General features: G+C 39.3%; 1 protein-coding gene across 1 annotated transcript in view; it reads right to left on the minus strand.

The window, feature by feature from the left end:
* Window positions 1-3,767: 3,767 nt before the first annotated feature.
* Window positions 3,768-19,128, minus strand: part of Pld5 (phospholipase D family member 5) — a 389,728-nt gene continuing 374,367 nt past the window's right edge. Inside the window, exons 7-10 of the mRNA XM_076872901.1 lie at window positions 17,654-17,790; window positions 12,651-12,819; window positions 8,239-8,353; window positions 3,768-4,024 (exon numbers count right to left, since the gene is read on the minus strand). Of these exons, the coding sequence (XP_076729016.1) occupies window positions 3,768-4,024; window positions 8,239-8,353; window positions 12,651-12,819; window positions 17,654-17,790 (678 nt within the window). The remainder of the gene's footprint in view (window positions 4,025-8,238; window positions 8,354-12,650; window positions 12,820-17,653; window positions 17,791-19,128) is intronic.

Here is a 19,128-nt window from a genome sequence, read left to right on the forward strand (position 1 = left end):
AATTCTTATAGTCTTTTTATTTTTTTTCCCCTGGAATTCAGTTCAATAGAAGTTTCTACAAACAAACAAAAATCTCCGAACAAATCGAAGTCACTTGTGAATAACTGCAGTCTGGCGGGAAATGAGCTGTTCAGTCCCAGGTTCATTGAGGCACTTGAATAAACCAGTAACTGCATTAATAAAACATGTTTTTCAAAGGGTAAGATCAACCAGAAATGTGATCTGAAACATCTTTACTAAGAGCCAAACCACAGCCCAGATTCGGGGAACAACGTGATGCTCAGAGCTACACAAATGCTGAGGTTTCCCACAGACCTTTCATTTTTCTCACTGAGCCTGCTTTGACTTTCTGTAGACACCAGTTTTCATCCTATGTTCCTCAGGACCTTGGAAGTCTATGAAGCATCTCTTTACAAGTTTCCTTAAAGACTCATGGGGACATTTTCAGCATGTTTCACTTTGATCATTTTCGGGTATCCAGAGGGTGGTGTTTACAGAGCCTAGATACAATCTCAGAATGTCCCACTTCCTCTCTCATGAAGTGATAAGCTGTGATTCAATTATTTGATATGAGAGTGGCCAGTGACAATGCAGTGGACATTTGAGAGTGAATAATGTCAATGATTTGACTCAGGGATGATAAAAGTTACATGGTTTTGGAAGAGAGCAGGCTGCCTGAAAACCACTGAGGCTCACATGCAAGTTTTCAACCTGTCATCTCATCAGAAGTCCTTACTGTACTCCAGAGTAGGCAGAAACGTTCTCGTGTAGTGGGTTATTGTTCTTTGAAATCAATGCTTGAGAGTAAATAAGGCACTAGGTTCATATTAGCAAAAGAGAAATCTAAACTAGAATCTCAAATTCTGTTTGGTTCCCCACTTGGAAAATAACTCCAAAGATGGAGAAAAACAAGATGAAGGTGAATAGTCACCCTCCTTAGAATTTCCGGCATGGACATTCGCCAGATAGTCTCAAATTAAGTTTTTGATTTGTGTGTGTTTTTTTTTTTTTCTTTTTGAGAAATATTTCCTGGCATGTTTGGGAGTGAGGGAAAAGGAAGTTAGTAGTCTATGTCACACAGAAGAAGTCTAAAAGAGAGGAAGGCTACGTCTGGAGGGGTAGATTCAACATCCCATGGAAAGAGAAAGTTCTGCAGAATGGAATGTTCTCTGTGGAGACATGGACTCATCCATGACGCTCTGCACAGGGGCCATTTTCCTGGATGCCACAGAAGGTCAGTGTTGTCTCCTGGAGTCAGTGTTCTTGCCTGTGCTGCTGCTGCCCTGACCACGCTGATGAGGTGGGTGGCTGTGTCAAGAAGAGCTCTGCTGCTGGTGGCACAGGGCAGGGGATGCTGGGATACAGCGCCCAGCACTGCCATGCTGATGGGGTTCAGAGGAAATGGCAATGATGGTTATTTTGTAAAAGATGACATTCTCTTTTCCTGCCACATGCACACAAAAGACAATGGCAGTGAGGGGGGCCCCATGACACTAAGCCTACCCTTGTCCAGTGACTGTGGAGAAGTACCTCCCAGGAGACCCCTTGGGAACCAGCAAGGAAGCAGCTATATTTTTCCATTTGGATTTCCTTTTCAAACTCAACCAGGTTGCTTCTGTTTGTCCAAGGATACACTTGGTAGATTTGTTTCACTCCACCTTTACTCTCTGCTTTCTTTCTTTTTAAAAAATGATCACCAAAGCCACCTTTATTTGGATGACTGGGAGGATAACTCCCAACTCAAGGATTGGAGATATGGCAAATATTTTTACAGTCTTATAGGTTGGCCATTATTGATGAATAATTCCATTTAGAATACCCCAATTAGTCATAAGAACACGTTACCCTTAAAAACACAGCTCCCATCTACTTCTCTTGACTGGTAAAATATCCAGTGAAGCAGTACTTGGAACATTAAGAAAGGAAAGCAGCCATTCTACATTAAGTGGACCCACTAGAAGAGATCCATTGGTTCCTCCTTCAGTCTTTCGGCATATTTACAACCAAGTCTCTAGAAATGAGAAAGAATAAATGAAATTGCTTGTCCTTGCTCTGAAAACACACATATTATTTGCTGGTCCTAAATAACAATCCCTAGCTAACATCTGGTTTTGTGTTGATATTATTTATGCCAAGGTGACCAGAGAAAAATGGTCCCTCAAGATGTTAACAATCCAGATCTCCACCAGGGCTTTTGTGCTGCTGCATTCTTGCCATCTGCATTCGTGACTGGAAGCAGTGGATTTCTTTTCCCTTCTGGGTTCTCGGGGAGGACCTGTTACTGATTCTACCAGGATACCACAAAGATTATTTCAAGAAAAAGATTATATGTTATAATGCTTAGCATTTATATATGTTCTTTTGATTTCAAAACAAGTTATAAATATCTCCTACCATGACCACATTCTTGCGAGGTAGGTGAGTATCACTGTCTCTACATTAGCAATAGAAAACCAGAGGCCAGGGGGTGAAGGACTCTGTTCTGAGTCATGGAGTCAGGAGCCACACTGGGCGCGGGCATCCTGGCTACCCTCTCTGGGCTCTGAAGAGACCATCCCTCTCTCTTGTGTAGCAACAGTCTCCATTAATACATGGTTATATATTGTATAGATATAAAACACCAACACACAATGACATTATAGAACAATAATCCAATATTTCTGTTTCTTAGTAAAATATGTTACGCACAGTATTTAAATTGCATTTCTCTGAAAAGCATTTGGTATATTAAATAGCAGAAGGTATATTAAATAGCTCTATAAACGTTTGCTGGCATACTCTTAACAGCATAATGATTCTAAAGAAATTAAAATCCACTGACGCAGAGAGACCTTTCATTTATAATACCATAAACTAAACAAAAATGTTGAAAAACTACTTTGTTCTCAAAATGCAGACTTAATAGCTTACTGAATATTAGCAGGTGGCTATATCTTTTTTTTTTTCTGAGCTTAAGAGAAAGGATACATATTGCTGGCTGTGGTTTTAAAATAAGCAATTCGGTAGGGGAAAAGAATGCAGTTGAAAGGTGAAAATTAAAGACTGCTATTTCCATTTTGTATGCATTCTAAGGGAATCATACATTTTCAAAAGATGTTATCATACTTGGAATTAATATTGAGGTGAATAGAGGAACACTATGTTATAAGAACATTTTGTGAGAAGAGAAAGAAAATGATACTAAATAAAACCTATGGTATTAGAAGACAATGAGCAAGCAGACAAAAAAAGGTATTTTTTTTAGGGCTGTTGAAGGCTGGCATGAGATGGAATCTCTTCATGCTCAGGTGACTGGATTGGGCTGGGAGACGGTTTTCAAGAATAAATACGTGGTTTGATCAGTCTTTTCTCCTAGGTGAAATCTTCACCTTCCTCTCCAGATCAGAAGTGCTCAGAATGGTGTGAAAGCAAAGAGCTCACCTCATGCTAAGAACCAACCAGGTGGGTTAGCAGAAAAAGCTCTAAAACCCAGACAGGAACAGGAAACAGGAATCCAAGTCTTAAAATCCATAGGCAAACATAAAAACTAACTTCTAAGCCAGAAGGACATTCTCTGTCAGAAATAACAAATACAAAAGTCTTGATTTTTGTATACATGGTGCTAAGATACTGTTAGCTAGAGAGTACACGTCGTTCAGAGAACATTTTTTTTTATAAGTGTGCTTATTTTTTCCCCTAAAAAAAAAAAAAGACATATTAAATTGTCTTTCTCTCCTCGAGTCCTTTATATATAAATATGAAGTACGGAACTGTTGTTGTTCACTCTGCTATGCGCTCAAGGGCTCCTTCCCGCTGGTATTGTGTGTGGCAGTTTTGTTGGAGGGGTGTGAGAGCTTGAAGAGGCTTGAACAGTTCGGCTGTTTGGTTGGCTGTAAGGTTTTGGCGTAAGGTGAATACCAGTCCCTTTCAAACACATCTTTAAGTTGCTTAATGATGCTTCTGTTGTTCCGCACATCTGCCTGGTTGATAACAAGGCCTGTGCCAGCATTCTGGGTAAAATCATTCCCTACCCAGTCAAAATTTCCTGCAAACCAACAAAGAAATAATGGTGAGGAGTTAGAATCCACTGGGGGAATAGTCCCAATATAATGAAATACAGAGCCGATTCTATTTTAAAAAATTATAACATAAACACCCAGGAATAATGACAGGAAACCTGAATTGTGTTGACAGCTTCAAAAAAAAAATCCAAGAAGCCTTACATATGGCATATTAATATTTGCATATTATCTTGGCATTTCCTTCAGCTTCGCTCAAGTTGAAACTCAAAACAAGGAATCTGCTGTTCCTTTTTGTAAATGTTATTTCTTATTGACATTCACAAGACACACTAAATATGGCAACATTTGAAATATATAGGAATACACTTAAAAATCCTGTGAACAATTACTACCTTCTCAAAGAGACACCCTCTAATCCATATGTACAAGTATAATGCTGAAAAACTTTTGCATCAAAGAAAAAGCTGATGCTGGGGAAGTACTGGTTCCTGAGTACACAAATGCTCCTCTATTGGGATGTACATAATTTCCTGTATTGGCCACTTTGGCCTAGGAATTCGGACAGTTGTTTTGAGAACAAGCTCCCATGTATGACTGTGGTGTTAACCAGTGCATTCATTTTCTAGGGCTGGATTCACAGTGTACCATACACTCGGTGGTTGGAACAACAAATCTCTTTTCTCACACTTCTGGAGACATAATCAATGTGCCAGCAAAATTGGTTCCTTCCATGGGCTGAGGGAAGGACCCACTCCAGACCTCTCTCCTTGGCTTGTAGCTAGCCCTTTTCTCCTTATACCTCTTCTGATTGTCTTCCCTCTATTTGTTTTGGTTTCCAAATTTCTCCTTTTTATAAGGACAACAGTGCTCACCTGAATGATCTAAATTTTAACTTGATTATCTCTGTAAAGACTTTATCCCTAACTATGGTGACATTCTGGTATACTGGAGGTTAGGAATTCAGCCATATGAATTTTGAGGGAGCCGGTAAGGCTGGACTCTACTCCAAGAAAGGGTAATAATCTCTATGCCATTTATTTGCAAGGTGGAAGCAGATTAGAGGACTGGACAACTCATAATGCCCAAGTGAGTCTCTTCTTTGGTATCAAATGCAGAGAGGTTTCCAGCAGAACAAAGGTTTCTCCTCAAGAGGGCACAGCACCACGTTTCCCCCCTTTACTCTTCTTTGTTCTTCATTCAATGAATATTTATTGAGTGCCCTTAGGTGACATTAGTCTAACAGGTCCCATATTAGGAGCTACTAATATAAAGGTGGCATCCCTGCCTTCAAGGAGTCCAGGAGGGAAACACAATAGTTATAATACAAAGAGTATGTAATACTAGGAGAGAAGAACGCACACAATGCCACCAGCACAGGACAGAAGGAGTTTCTAACTCTGGCTACATGGGTCAAGAAAGGAGCATTCCATTGAATAATGAGAGATGCATTGAAATTTACTTGGGATAAGAGAGCCAGACCCCAAAGAGAGGATGACATCTTGTGGACAGAGATAACTTGTGGATAGTTAGGGCATTGGAACATTAAGGGGAGAGACTAGGAATGAGGCCAGGAATGAAGGGTGTCTAAGGATGGAGGGACTATCATTTATTGAGTGCCTACTATGAATAAAGCACTGTACTTGATATTTATGTTTATTTCATGATTGGTAAGATTTACACTGACTTTACAAAGGAGGAGAGGGAGGCTCAAAGGAGGGAATAAATTTGCCCAATGTCCCATGACTAATCAGTGATGCACACAGGTCTCCAGGTTCCATGAGCTCTCTATGGTATGACAAACAAGAAGTATTCTCTCTAAAAAATATTAAGCCATATCAAGACTCACAAAAATTTGTTTATAAATTTATAAACAAATTTTGTTATGAACTAAGCTCATGGTTTTGTTCTCCTTTTTGGTTAAGAGCTAGTTCCATAAAAGGAAACGGAGACTTTAAATGTCAAGACTGGTCTTCCATTCCCTCAGTAGCAATTCAGGTCTCACTGCAGAAATACTTGCTGAATAAGATGCTGAGCTCATGTGTCCTTGGATAACCTTGGTCCAATCCCTGCAGCCATCTGTGGGAGAGGCTGCTGGGAGAAGGTACTTAGCTGTCTCTTTACAATTTCATCTTTTGGTCCTTGCACTGCCCTATGAAGCCCCCAGACATACCAACTCCCTTTTGCATGTGGCACCTCTTGGAATCCTGGAAGGTGGGCCTTTTTTTTTTTTTTTTTTTTTCATTTTGCTCCTTAAGTCTACGGCCTCAAGGCCTAAGAATACAAAGTCATTTAAAAATGCCTTAGGGAAGAATACTGAGAGAGCAAAGAATCAATATTTATTAAGGATCTAGATAGATTAGAGAGACATGTTAGGAGCTATTCGTATATTAGCTCACTTAATGGTCATGCCAAACCAAAGGGTGAATGCTATAATCACCATTTCACAAATAAGGAGATGGAAGATCATGTGACTTTTTACCATCTTCCACCTTGTATCAGTGCTAGAATTAAAATATGGGTTGTCTGATTCCAAAATACTTAACTTATCAAAATAGCATTTTTTTTGAGAGAGAGAGAGAGAGAGAGAGAGAGAGAGAGAGAGAGAGAGAGAGAGAGAGAATTTTAATATTTATTTTTTAGTTTTCACCACATACAAACAAAGATGTTTGTATGTGCTGAGGATCGAACCCGGACCGCACGCATGCCAGGCAAGCGCGCTACCGCTTGAGCCACATCCCCAGCCCTCAAAACAGCATTTGAATATTACTACAAATTACTACTGAAGGTGCCCACAACATCTTGCTTTAAGTAAAGCTCACAAGTGAAATGTCCCGATTTAGGTCTCTAAATCCCATTGGGTCTGAATTTGATTCCATCCCTGGATTTCCAAATAGTTGTCCCCCAAATTTCCTGTTATTTAGTAAACAATTTTGAGTTTGCTTTTTGTCATTTGCTTAAAAGGAAGCTGATTTCATATTATTCGTCCTAAGCTGATAAACATGAGGAAATCCAAATAATCACATTTTTTTAATCCCAAGAGGAATAGGAGGGATAAAATAATATGCTTATGTTACATAAGATGTTCTAATAAATCCATTTTAATAAAATGATGCTATAACTATTAAAAATGGTAAAAGAGCATCTTAACACTGATCCAGGGGTTAGTAAACCTCTACATGGCCAGGGGCTGTGTGGTCTGGATTCTAGCCCCTTTCCCCTGCACCTGCATAACTAAGACATTTCATGTCTTATAGCCCAAGTGTTCTAGAAGATAAATGTAGAAGATAAAAGTCATCTTATTGATGATGTTGCTAAGAGAATCAAATCATATAAAATGTTTTTTAAAGTTAAGACTATACTTTTTTTTAATTCATCCACTGAATTTGGAAAAAAATAATTAATATGAACTTCATGCTCACAAACATATTTTTCTTTTCTGTTTTCAGACTGTCACTTTGTCTATGCCGTAATAACCACACGGCTATTTTGGATTTATGTGCCTACTCTGTAGGGATAATTTCAACTCTACCTGTGATGTTTCCAGTGAAGGGACCACGTAGGGCTCATACACAGCACAGAAAATTAGAATAAACTTTATATGTTAGGAAATAATTCCACCAATAAATGGTTTATGCATCTGGGACTTTATTACCTTAATACTAATAGCTAATATTAATTGGATTTTATATTTGTGCCAGGCATTTTGTATATACTGTCTCAGTAGAAACTGCCATTAACCCCTTTTACAGATAAGAAAAACTAGGATTTAGAGAGTTCAAGGAAATTATCCAAAATTAGACATTTAGAAAATGGCAGGGATGGGATTGTGACTCAGATAGTATAAGTTCTGGCACTGAACAATTACAGTGCTTGCCTCCCCATAACCCACGGTTGACTGGCTTGTGGTGCTGTGGTGCTTGTTTTGGTGTCAGCCACGGTCTTTGTGAGCCATTTGCCTTCTTGTCTATAAAATGAGGCAAGTGGACCAGAGAATTTCTGCAAAGCAAGATGTAAAGACATCTTCCACGATACCCTAGTACAAGAATCAGGTCTCAGAGGAGACATTTGGGGTGAGGAGCTCTTCTCCCTTACCCTCCTATTTCCTGACCACCAGGGCCCACTAGTCATCAGCCATGGCTCCAAGGTGCTGCTCTTTCACCATGGACCATCACTGAGGTCCAGCTGAACCAGCACTTCCTGGGCAATCTCTGAGGAGCTTCCCAGCCCTGACACCTACCAATATAAGCTGCTCCATCTGTCACCATGTACTTGTTACGATTTAATTTAGGAAAGGTGTGATTCTTTTGTTCTTTTGTTGCACAAGCATTCTCTCTTTCCAGATCAAAAAATTTCTGTAAGGAGAAAAAAAAAATCAGGTGAATAGAGAATGTTTTTGGTCTGTTCAAACAGGCAAAGGAGCGAATTATCCAAATGTCAACAATAGACCTCATATTGGGTTATTAAAACCATACCCTCTTACTTTGTATAGAGGAAGCTATTTTTATTCTCGAATTTATATAGGCAACAAGAGAGAAAATTAGCATGCTCCACTTGGTCTATAATTAACACTTTTAAGCTACAAAATTCATTCTTTCAACAGGGTGAGGGCCAGAAGGTTGTTTAATTCTCTTTGTCTTATTCACCAGGGTGCACTGGCATTTGAAGCGTGCCTCAGGGACCTTTCTGTCAAGCATGCCAAAGAACTGAATGAGTATTCTTACACTTTGCATGCATTATGTCAAGGACTAGTTGATTAGCCTGGGGATTCACAAAGGTCACAAGAGAGTTTTCCACAGGAACAAATATTTTCCATCTACACACCTAAGTCTACAAGCTCATTCAGTGGGTGATTCAAGCCATGCAAACCATAATTGCAAACAATGAGTCTTGACTTTCAACTTCACCATGACCCAAAAAGCAGGTTTGCACTTCAACCAAGGCCAAAGATGGAGGAACAAGGAGAATGTGGGCTCAGAGCAGGAAAGATCAAAGTAGGCACTCCTGGGTCTGTTGAATTTGCCACATGTTGGATAAAGTGATTTGTTTCTTTTTCTTTTTTTTTATTGGTTGCTCAAAACATTACAATGATCTTGACATATCATATTTCATACATTTGATTCAAGTGGGTTATGAATTCTTATTTTTACCATGTGTATAGATTGCAGTATCACATTGGTTATACATACACGTTTATACATACTTCCATACTAGTGTCTGTTGTATTCTGCTGAATTTGTTCTTTTTAGATATACAAGTGTGGATAAAGTTTTGACTGTGATTGAGCTCCTGGGACTCTGGTGGTTGAGCTCACACCCATCAACAGTGAAAGTCTCAGGTCTGTACATTAGAAAACAAACATTTTCATAATGGCAAGGAATTCTTTGTGTGTGTGTGCGTGTGTGTGTGTGTGTGTCTGTGTGTGTGTGTGTCTGTGTGTGTGTGTATGTTGCTGGTGATTGAACCCAGGGCTTCGTGCATGCTAGGCAAGTGCTCTGCCACTTAGCTACATACCCAGTCTCACCATGGATTTTTTTCTAGGATGTCTTACAGGTGTGAGATCATGTGTATTGGAAATGAAAGAAGAGACAGAGAGAAAAATGACATGATACTTAAAAAAGAAGACATAGTATAGTTTCAAAACAGTAAGCGTTTAAATTTGGCTTGGGGAAATAATGAGAGTGGGTCTTCCTTGCCTATGCCCCAGATTGGGAAAGAGGTGACCTTGGTGATCATTAAGGTCCCTTCCAGCCTGTTTTTTTTTTTTTTTTTTTGCAAAACCCTTGAGATCCATGGTGCACACACCAAAATCTACCATCCAAATAATGCCTATTTCACAACACAGAGGAACATTCTGCCAGGGCACGGAGAATGCCTAGTTCACCTTATTTTCCTAGTTCCTGTCTTCCACAAAATTTGCTGGTTTGTGGAGTCATCAAACTGACTTAATAACTTGAGAATGCTCCCAGGTCACAGTTATATACTCACAAAGTCATGTTAGTATTGTGGGTAACAACCAGCAGTCAGTTCGCCTGGACATTCTATCAATATGTCCACGCACAGACTGTTTCCTTCTGAGAAAGATACTATTGTAGAATCAAGAATTGATTGAATTCAAATCAATCAACTTGAAAAGGAGTAAAATACTTATCCTAAGTTAAGTCAAGGATGGAGTCACAGCTTGAGGCTTTAGCAAGAACCCATTTTCTCTAGAAAGTGGATGATGGCCCAGAAGAGGAGAGACAGATTTATCTGAGAGACTAACATGACAGCAGAAATCAGTCAGAAATTCACTGACATTATTAGATACCATCATATATTGTAAGAGACAGCAAAGTCATTTCAAAACTGATTAGTTAATTCATTAAAAAATAAATACTCAGCTAACTGGAACAATCCGTGAGTTGCAGTCTCTTTCTGTGATCTCCTTGTGGGTACAAATCCACATCAGGGGTGTGAGGTGCCCATTCCTCCAAGGACAGAGTTTCCTGTCCAGTTCCCAAGCCCTGTGTCTTATGCTGATTGCAAGAGCCCAACGCCTACTTTTCCTTGGAAGAGCTCATCAGCTATCTATTTTCTAGATATTGGGGCCTTAAGCTTCCTTCTCACCTTGGCTTGTCTTGAAATAGAAACACATGACCTCTATTTAATAAAATGGCCAACGGTGAGCTTTTAATGTTTGGCCTATTCAAGAAATATGACCATCTGTGTTCAAAAAGATAAAAATTGATGAAGTACTGCAGAGGTTATGATGATGGAGGCATTCTACTTTCCTTGGAATTTCTTGCAAGTCTTCAATGAGAGCATTTCACACTCCTGGGAGATTTCAACTGCAGGGGCCTTAGCAGGTGTGATATGGGGTCAGGAAGTAGCTGGCAGGTGGGACCTCTGACATGGGCACAGGGAAGTTGCAGGACATGAAAGCAAAATATACCTCAGAGTGTGCCCAAGGCCCAGATGCCCTCCTTTCTGCTCCTGCTAGACCTTTTTAGTGTGGCAATAATGCTCTTCTACCACAATGATTCCCTGGGCATCGGAGTCCACAGAAAATGGCTAACCACACCTTGGATTTGGGCATTGCTCTGGACTCGGCTCCCTCTCTCTCACTATCTTAGAGAAACTTTCTTATCCCTCTGCCTTTACTAGCTCCATTCTTTGACTTTATTCATTCATACTTTCACTCATTCCACACATATTGGAATACTGTGCCAGGCATCATGCTGAGCACTGGGAATATGATGGTGAACTAGACACCTGTTCCTAGTCTTGATTGATTACCCCCGGACCTTTATGCTACTTCAATTACCTGGAAGATGCTGTTCCTGGGCTGAAATAATCCTAAGCATCCCCTTGTCCGCGGAAAGGTTTTAAACTCTATCCTCCAGTGTCTCTGCCAGGTTTCTGGGGACTATATAGCAACTTATCAGATATGTGATATCTGATTCCAAACTACACTGGTGCTGTCTGATCCAGTTCTTGGTTATTTCTTTTATTTGCAAATCTGACTTGGGAAACTTCCATGGTAGTAACCACAGACTTGTTTCAATTTGCAATAGTTACCCTGATTTGTGAACCCAGAGACATAGGTATGGCTGCCTCAGTTTACAAAATCTAGTTGAACAGAGATTTGTGCAGTGACTGGATGAAACTTTGCATTTCTTCCTCACAGAGGGATGAGGGTTCTCCATGTGGGAAAAGTGTAATCGATAGTGGGTACCCAGAACTTCAGGCCATGGTGATTCACAGGTCTGTTCTGTTCTCTTGGGAACAAAGCTATCCTTCTGTACACACTCACAAGCCTCCCTTGTCCCCATGTGTGTGGTGTCTGGGCGGTGGAATGCAGACCACCTCTAGACCTGACCCGTAAAGTCTTCTGCATGGTCTTCCAGCCTCATACATCTCTTGATTGAGGTAGTGAGGGTCAGAAGCTACATGTCAAAGTGATATTGCAAATCCCTTGTCATCCTGAGTTCCTCTATACCAAGAGGAACACAGCCCAACTACCTAGAAGAGGGCCTGCTACAGAGCTTGGGCTCAGCACACGTGTATTGAATGATTACACTGAGGGCTGGACAAAGCTGAGACCCAAAGGGTTAGTGGCCATTTGTCAGGTGAAACATGGAGAAGAAGAGTGTTGTGGGTGAGGGCAATAATATGCACAAAGGTCCTGTGTGGAGGATGGAGAAAGTCAAAGATGAGATGGAGAGTTAGCACATTTAGAGTATCACCAATTTCCAAACTTGCTTTCTTCAAGGTTTTCAGAAATGGAATAGCATGTGGTCCAGATGACCAGGAAACAAGTGTGGAAGCTCAGGCTGGGGAAACGCTGGGACTGGGGAGTCTTTGTTAGAGTATGTACCAATTTCTAGTGGTCACAGTTGTGCAGGTAAGCACAGTAGGTGAATGAAGCAGTTCAAACAAAATGGAGAGGTTGCAACAAAAGTGTGTTTGAAGAAGGCTAGGCAGAGGAAATTTGGGTCCACTGTCCATGTTTTGTGTGTGATTGTTTTGAAAAATAACTTCCTACCCTCTGAAGTAGTCTTTACTCTCCTGTTCTTACTGGAAGCCTATGTGCATGTATATGCTCACAGCTTTCACAGACATGCAAAGGGAATACAACCTATTTAATAGCACAGTCAATATAATACTTACAACTTTCAAACTGCAGTTGGCGATTTCTGTGCAAATAGCTTTAAGAGATGAAATAAAGTTAAATGTGAGGGGATCAGTTTCCTTCCAGAAGCTTATAAGAAGTCGAACTTTAACACTTCGTAAAACTAATGCTTCTCTTATTTTTCCATCCAGGTCTGGCCAGTAAGTCCTGTATAAGTAATATGCATATAGATAAAAATAAAGAAAACAAATTAGTTTGGGGAAGAAAATTGACTGTGCTATAGAAAACACTTCAATTACTCTCTGATCATTATTCTGTAGTAAACAAAAAGCCTTGTAGGATAGGTTGAAAAAAAAAATCAAGTCTTTTGGGTTAGGCACAAAGAAATGAAGCTTGACTGGGACCAGCTCCTGCCTAAAAGAATATCTCTCACCACCAGCACCTGGACTCCATGGGCCTAGGGTGCAGACAGAATGACCACCACTGCAGATTTCCATCATCGTACCTACCGCACATATGTGCACCAAGAATCAATTTTTCAACACAATTTCAGTGAAGAGGCTTGAGCAGCTACTCTATCCCCAAATGCCCCTCTGACCTCTCTTCTTGGGTAACTGTCTCCACATGAATTTCTGCTCTGATTGTCTGAGGTTTTTCACACTCTTATTTCCAGGGTGTCCTTGGCATCACCTCTCCGGGCCAAGCCTCCCAGGACTCCTCTACCTCCCACCTCTGGGCTGTACATTTGGATTCTTCCATCAGACAATCAGTTTCTTTACAGCCTCAACCTCTTCCTTGAATCCTTAGCCCTCTGCCTTTAGGGTTAAGGATTCCCTGATTCTTCTCAAAGGCCACAGCTTCTCTTAAAGACCTGCCATGTATCCCCCCCGCCCCCAGCCACTTGGTTTCAACTGTGAGGACAGCTTCCTGCTCTACCTCCCCGGTTCCTGCCAATGTCACTTCCAGAATTGTCACTTAATTCTCCCGTGAAAACCAAACAACTTCCCTATCTTAAGGACCATGACTTGCATACTTTATCTCCTCTGCATTTGTAGGGCTTTGTTTACTCATTTAAATCTTGTCCTAATTCTGGGCCAATCCACTGTTTGGGCTCAAGATAAATTATTCAGAACCTTAGCTTGTCTATGTCATGATCACTGCTTCTTCACACTTCTTCTCTTTGTATCCAGCCTCCTGCCCTTCAAGTCCCCTGCTCTTTCAATTGCATAAAACCTGCTCTTTGACCTTGTGTGGGCTGCAGCCCTAGGATCCCTCTGATGACTCCTGTCCTTCAGCTCTTGCCTGTGTCTCTTGCCTGCCCAGTTCTCATGCCAGGTCTGATCATCTGCATAGCACTTGCCCTTCCAATTTTCTCTCACTTATGACAAAAACCTAAATCACAGGTAAGTGCTGTAATTTTCTTTTTGTCTATTTCTATACCCACAAAACTGAGTCCTACTGGGAAAAATCACCTCAGTCTTGTGCTTCAAGTTGGTTTCTCTGCCTCCAGTCTTATCCCTGTCAAGTACCTCCTCCATGACCTCCAAAATGACCCATCTAAAAGCACATCTGGTCATGTTTTTCCTTGGATTAAAACACAGAAGAGGCTCTCCAAACTCACAAGACTTACCAATAGCTGGGGCCCCCTAGTTCCTGGTCCCTGCCTCCCTCCTCATCAGTTTGATCTCTCACCACCTTGCCTTGGGCTCTGTGATCTAGCACTGAATTTTCTAGGCTTCTTTCCTCCATCTGAAACTTGGCTCAAGGTGTCCCTTTCATTTGGAAAATTCCATTTCTTATACTTTTCACAAATGTTCATGAATAATTTGAAATGCACCTCAGATAGCAGGTCCTCCTGTAAGCTTCCTTTAACCCAGGAACTGCACCATAGATGTTCTTTCATGGAGTGGCTCTAATATTTTCACACACACCTATTGCTCCATCTGTACCACTGCATTCTAATAAGATAATCTATGTCTATCTGCCCCTATCAGATGGAATTTCTGTGACCATATGCTGTTCATGCTTTAACCATAAGTACACAGAGCTATATAAATATTTGTTAAAAGACAGATATTAATAAATGAAAGATATTAATACAATAGTTCCTTCTTATCCATGAGTGAACCATTTCGAGACCCTAGTCAATGCCTGAAACCACAGGTTGTACTGAACTTTATATATACTGTGTTTTTTTTTTTTTCCCTCTACATATAATTCCTGCGGAAAATATATAAATTAAGTAAAATAAAATATTAACAATATTAATTAACAAAAGAACAATGATAGCAAGATACTATAATACAAGCTATTTAAAATTTCTGAATTGCTTATTTCTGGAACTTTCCCTTTCATATTTTCAACCTGCAGGTAACTGAAGCTATAGAAAGTGAAACTGTGGGAAGAGAAGACTATTGAACTCAAAGACTAATCAGGCTACATTTTTATTAGTCTTTCACACATTGACCAGTTTCCTTCTGAAAGATGCATTCCAAGTAACTGAAGAAATAAATCATGAACAACCCCAAACTGAGACCTAAATAATTACATGAATTGACTGAAGGAAGACAGCTTGATTGCTATAGCAGGACGAGGTGGAGCTGGGCTTCTGATTTTTTTTTTTTAATTTTATATATTGTTTTAAGTTGCAGATGAACACAATACTTTGATTTTGTTTATTTATTTATTTTTATGTGGTGCTAAGGATTGAACCCAGTGCCTCACAACTGAGGGGCAAGTGCTCTACTGCTGAGCCACAACCCCAGCTCCAGGGCTTCTGATTTTTTTAACTACAGTATTTTCTTAGTCACACATCATTGTTCCATTTACTTCCTACTACCTTGAAAATTAGAAATTCTAAAACTAACACTAAACTATGGTGTTTGTTTTTTTTCACAGGCTGTCAATCATTTCTAATTTGGGAGTGTATGAACTTTTTTCTTTTTCATTTGGATATTGGCAGTGTGTAGACTAAAAAAATCTTTAAGATATTGATTAATTTCATAAACACAATAAAATCTGATAGTATTTACTAGTTCAGTGAAGTTTAATTGACTCCTGAAAAACTTTTCCAGTACTATATAAACATGAGTAACCAATCTGACCTTTTAAAAAATATCATTCTTTCATTATAACCTGGATATATGAACTACTTATTTTTCTTCAATGACCTTTTGTTTAGAAAGTTAAAACACCTTTTGTTTTGAAATTTTAAAAATATAATAAAAGAAGTATTCTCTGAATAACATCTGAAATGACAGATTAATAACCAAAATGCAAAATTTCAGGTAGGCTTCAGTTCTTTAACATTCTTTTAATTTCTTTTCATTTAAGTACTTCATAATTCTTTTTCCCTTGACCATGAAGGATTACAGTTTTGTTTATGGGTCTTCATGGAACAAAGGTTTTGTCAATCTGATCATGCATCTTCCTATCCTAAAACAGAAATCCATTAATTTGCCTTATTCTCCTTTTTCATAACAGGAAAATTATGCAAAACCTATTCATTTCAATATCCTTCCAAAATGAAACTGACATCCAGAACTGAACTAAAATCAAATAAACAACAGAAAGAAAATTTTTTTATGAAAAGGAGGGATAAAAAAATATGTGAAAGCGCATGTGTGCAAGGGGGAATCCATGAATGTTCAAAGGACGCACAATATTTTCAAGTAAAAGTGTCTTAATCATGTGCGTCTTGCAGATTAAAATGCTTCTTCACTGACTGTCATCAGGAGTGATCATTTTCTGGAAGACTGCAATTCTGTGGTAATTTGCATAAAGAAGTTACATATTATGCATATGTGGGGTTGGCAATATGAAAAATATTCAAGCAATATAGGGCATACGTAATCATTTAACCTCAGTAAATGGCTATTTTGAAATTATAATTTTCCAAATTAAAAATGTCTTTGGTTTCACTCCCCAAAAGTGCATTTTGAAAAGATTTCCTGGGTTAAACTAATTATTCAGAACACTGGCAAGCACCTGAATCTGTGCATTTACAGTAAGAAAGCAAAAATGGAAGAATGGGAGTACCTGGGCATGGCCATGCATATATACCTGCAAAGGTTTTTGTAAAGAAAAAAAATAATTTCTGTCCCTGAATTTATTTCAAGTATTTCCATGCTGAAAGAATGATGAATTAATTTTTAAAATACTACATTTTAAAGATGTTCTGTTTCTTTCCCAGAGAGATGCATTGACTGGGAACATATATATTTTTAATTTCCTTCTCCTTTACATTGAGAGGATACATGAACATTAAGCATTTAATGAAGATTGCTCTGCATATAAGAAAGAAATATCTCCTTTAAGGAAAATCTGGCAAGACTACTCAGTTATATTCAGCACATCCTTTGGTACATCCTCATGAATAATGTTAAAATATATTTTTCCAAATAATAGTCTATTTTTTAAATTTGTTTTTGCAGTGCTGAGTATCAAATAAAATGTCTCATGCATGTTACGTAAATGCTCTACCACTGAGCTGAACTCCTAGTCTTTGTTTTATTTTATTACTTTGTATTTTAATTTTCAAAGTGAGGACTACCTAAACTTTCTGAAATTGCTTTCATGCCAATAATGTGAACTATTGAGCTATTATGCATGGCCAGAACCTAGTACCCTTCCCCATTTTTTTTTTTTTTTTTGGTACTGGGTATCGAACCCAGAGGTGCTTAGCCATTGTGCCTCATCACCAGCCCTTTTTATTTTATTTTTGAGACAGGGTCTCGCTAAGTTGCTTGGGCCTCTTTATGTTACTGACCTTGAACTTGAAATCCCCTTGTCTCAGTCTCCCAAGTAACTGGGATTAGAGGCATGCTTTACAGTGCTCAGTAAAGACCCTGATCTCTAATATTTGGGGAGGAGATGTATCTGTGGGTGAACTGCAAATGCACACCAGGCATATCTGAACAGTGTGCTCTTCCTAATGCAACATGATAGTGTTTCCATGTGCAGGCTGGTTTGTCCTGTGATCCCTCATTTAAGGCTGACTTTGAAAAACTGGGTTATAACTAGAAGGTGGATACTCACTGACCTTTTGGTGCTTGTGCTGGAGATAGGCAGGTAGTCCATGACAGCAATGTAGACATACTGTTTGGCATCATCTATCACGCTGTAGATGGCATCTATGTCAAAACTTCTGTTTTTAGGGCAAAAAAGTTTGGGAGAATTCTGTGAAGACAAAACCCCCAAATTTCAGAGCATTAATTGTTGGCATCTGAGGATTTCTTTATTTGCTTTAATGGGCGTAGCTTTAAATTAAATTTTTGCAAACCTACTTTCTGCTTCTTCTTCTGCTACTGCTGTTTCTCCCCATCTCCTCCAACCCCTGATTTTTCCTTTTTGGTACTGGGGATTTAAACCTGGGGTGCTCTATCACTGAGCTGCATTTCCAGATCTTTTTATCTTATTATTATTATTTTTTGAAATAGGGTCTCAAAATAAACTTGCAATCCTCCTAACTCAGCCTCCCTAGTCACTGGGATTACAGGTATGCACCACCATACCTGGCTATTTTCTGCTTCTTGATCAGATTAGACAAAAATATTCTCAGCCTTATGAAAGTTGAGACACAGAGAGAAAAAGGAGAGATGGGATGGGTCTCCCGCCTGTCCTTTATTGTCTAGTTTAGTAGAAAATTTTCACTTTTAAATACAGACATCTACACATTTTGGAGGCACACTCCAGGTCCAATCTTGTGTGATTCTGGAATACCTCTCCATCACTGATAAGTTGTTAATATCCTCAAGTGTTACCATATAAACTTACATATACATATAACAAGCAATTTATTCCAGAAGTCATTTCATTTGAAAGGTGAAGTAGCCATGAAAATATTCAAGACACAAAAATCTAAAGATCTTGCTGTTTATTTATTTATTTTCCCCCAAATCTTTCATTGAATCAGGAAGAGGCAGGGATGTTGATTGCTGAGAAGGGACCATCAATAATCCTACAGGAAAAATGTGAGTGAGTTATTAAGATGCCCAAATCCATCAGGAGAGTCAGAGAGAAAGGATATTCTGCCAGACTTCAGCAAAATGAGAAAAGAGGCAAATTATGCTTCAGGTATTTTTCTCATGTTGCCTGAAGTTTCCATCTTATAAAAATATGATGTTGCGATGGCAAGGGTGGGGGAAATGTAGTTTTTTTTCCCCCATTATTTTTCCACTGGTGGGGATTGAAAATAGTGTTCCTCTTAGTTCTTTTCTTTGACAAGCCTCGGTGCACAAATATTGCAAGAATTGGTTAGTACCAAAAGGCTGAATAAATGTTTCTGAAATTGCCTGGAATAAATAGCAGTGTTGGGCAGAGTCCTAGGTCACTTCTGGTTCAGTTCTTTACACTGCATTGGTCAGAATCCCCGTCCCAGCTCACGGGCTCATGAAATGAAGTGACTGGAATGGATGCCCACTTGAGATGAAGTATGGGGGTAAGAAAGGAGCAGGTTGAAGGTCACCCCCTAACCCCAGGCATCCCTATTCAGAAAGTCCTCTTGGCAGGTGATAG

The sequence above is a fragment of the Callospermophilus lateralis genome, chromosome 13, assembly GCF_048772815.1.
Source record: "Callospermophilus lateralis isolate mCalLat2 chromosome 13, mCalLat2.hap1, whole genome shotgun sequence".
NCBI lineage: Eukaryota > Metazoa > Chordata > Mammalia > Rodentia > Sciuridae > Callospermophilus > Callospermophilus lateralis.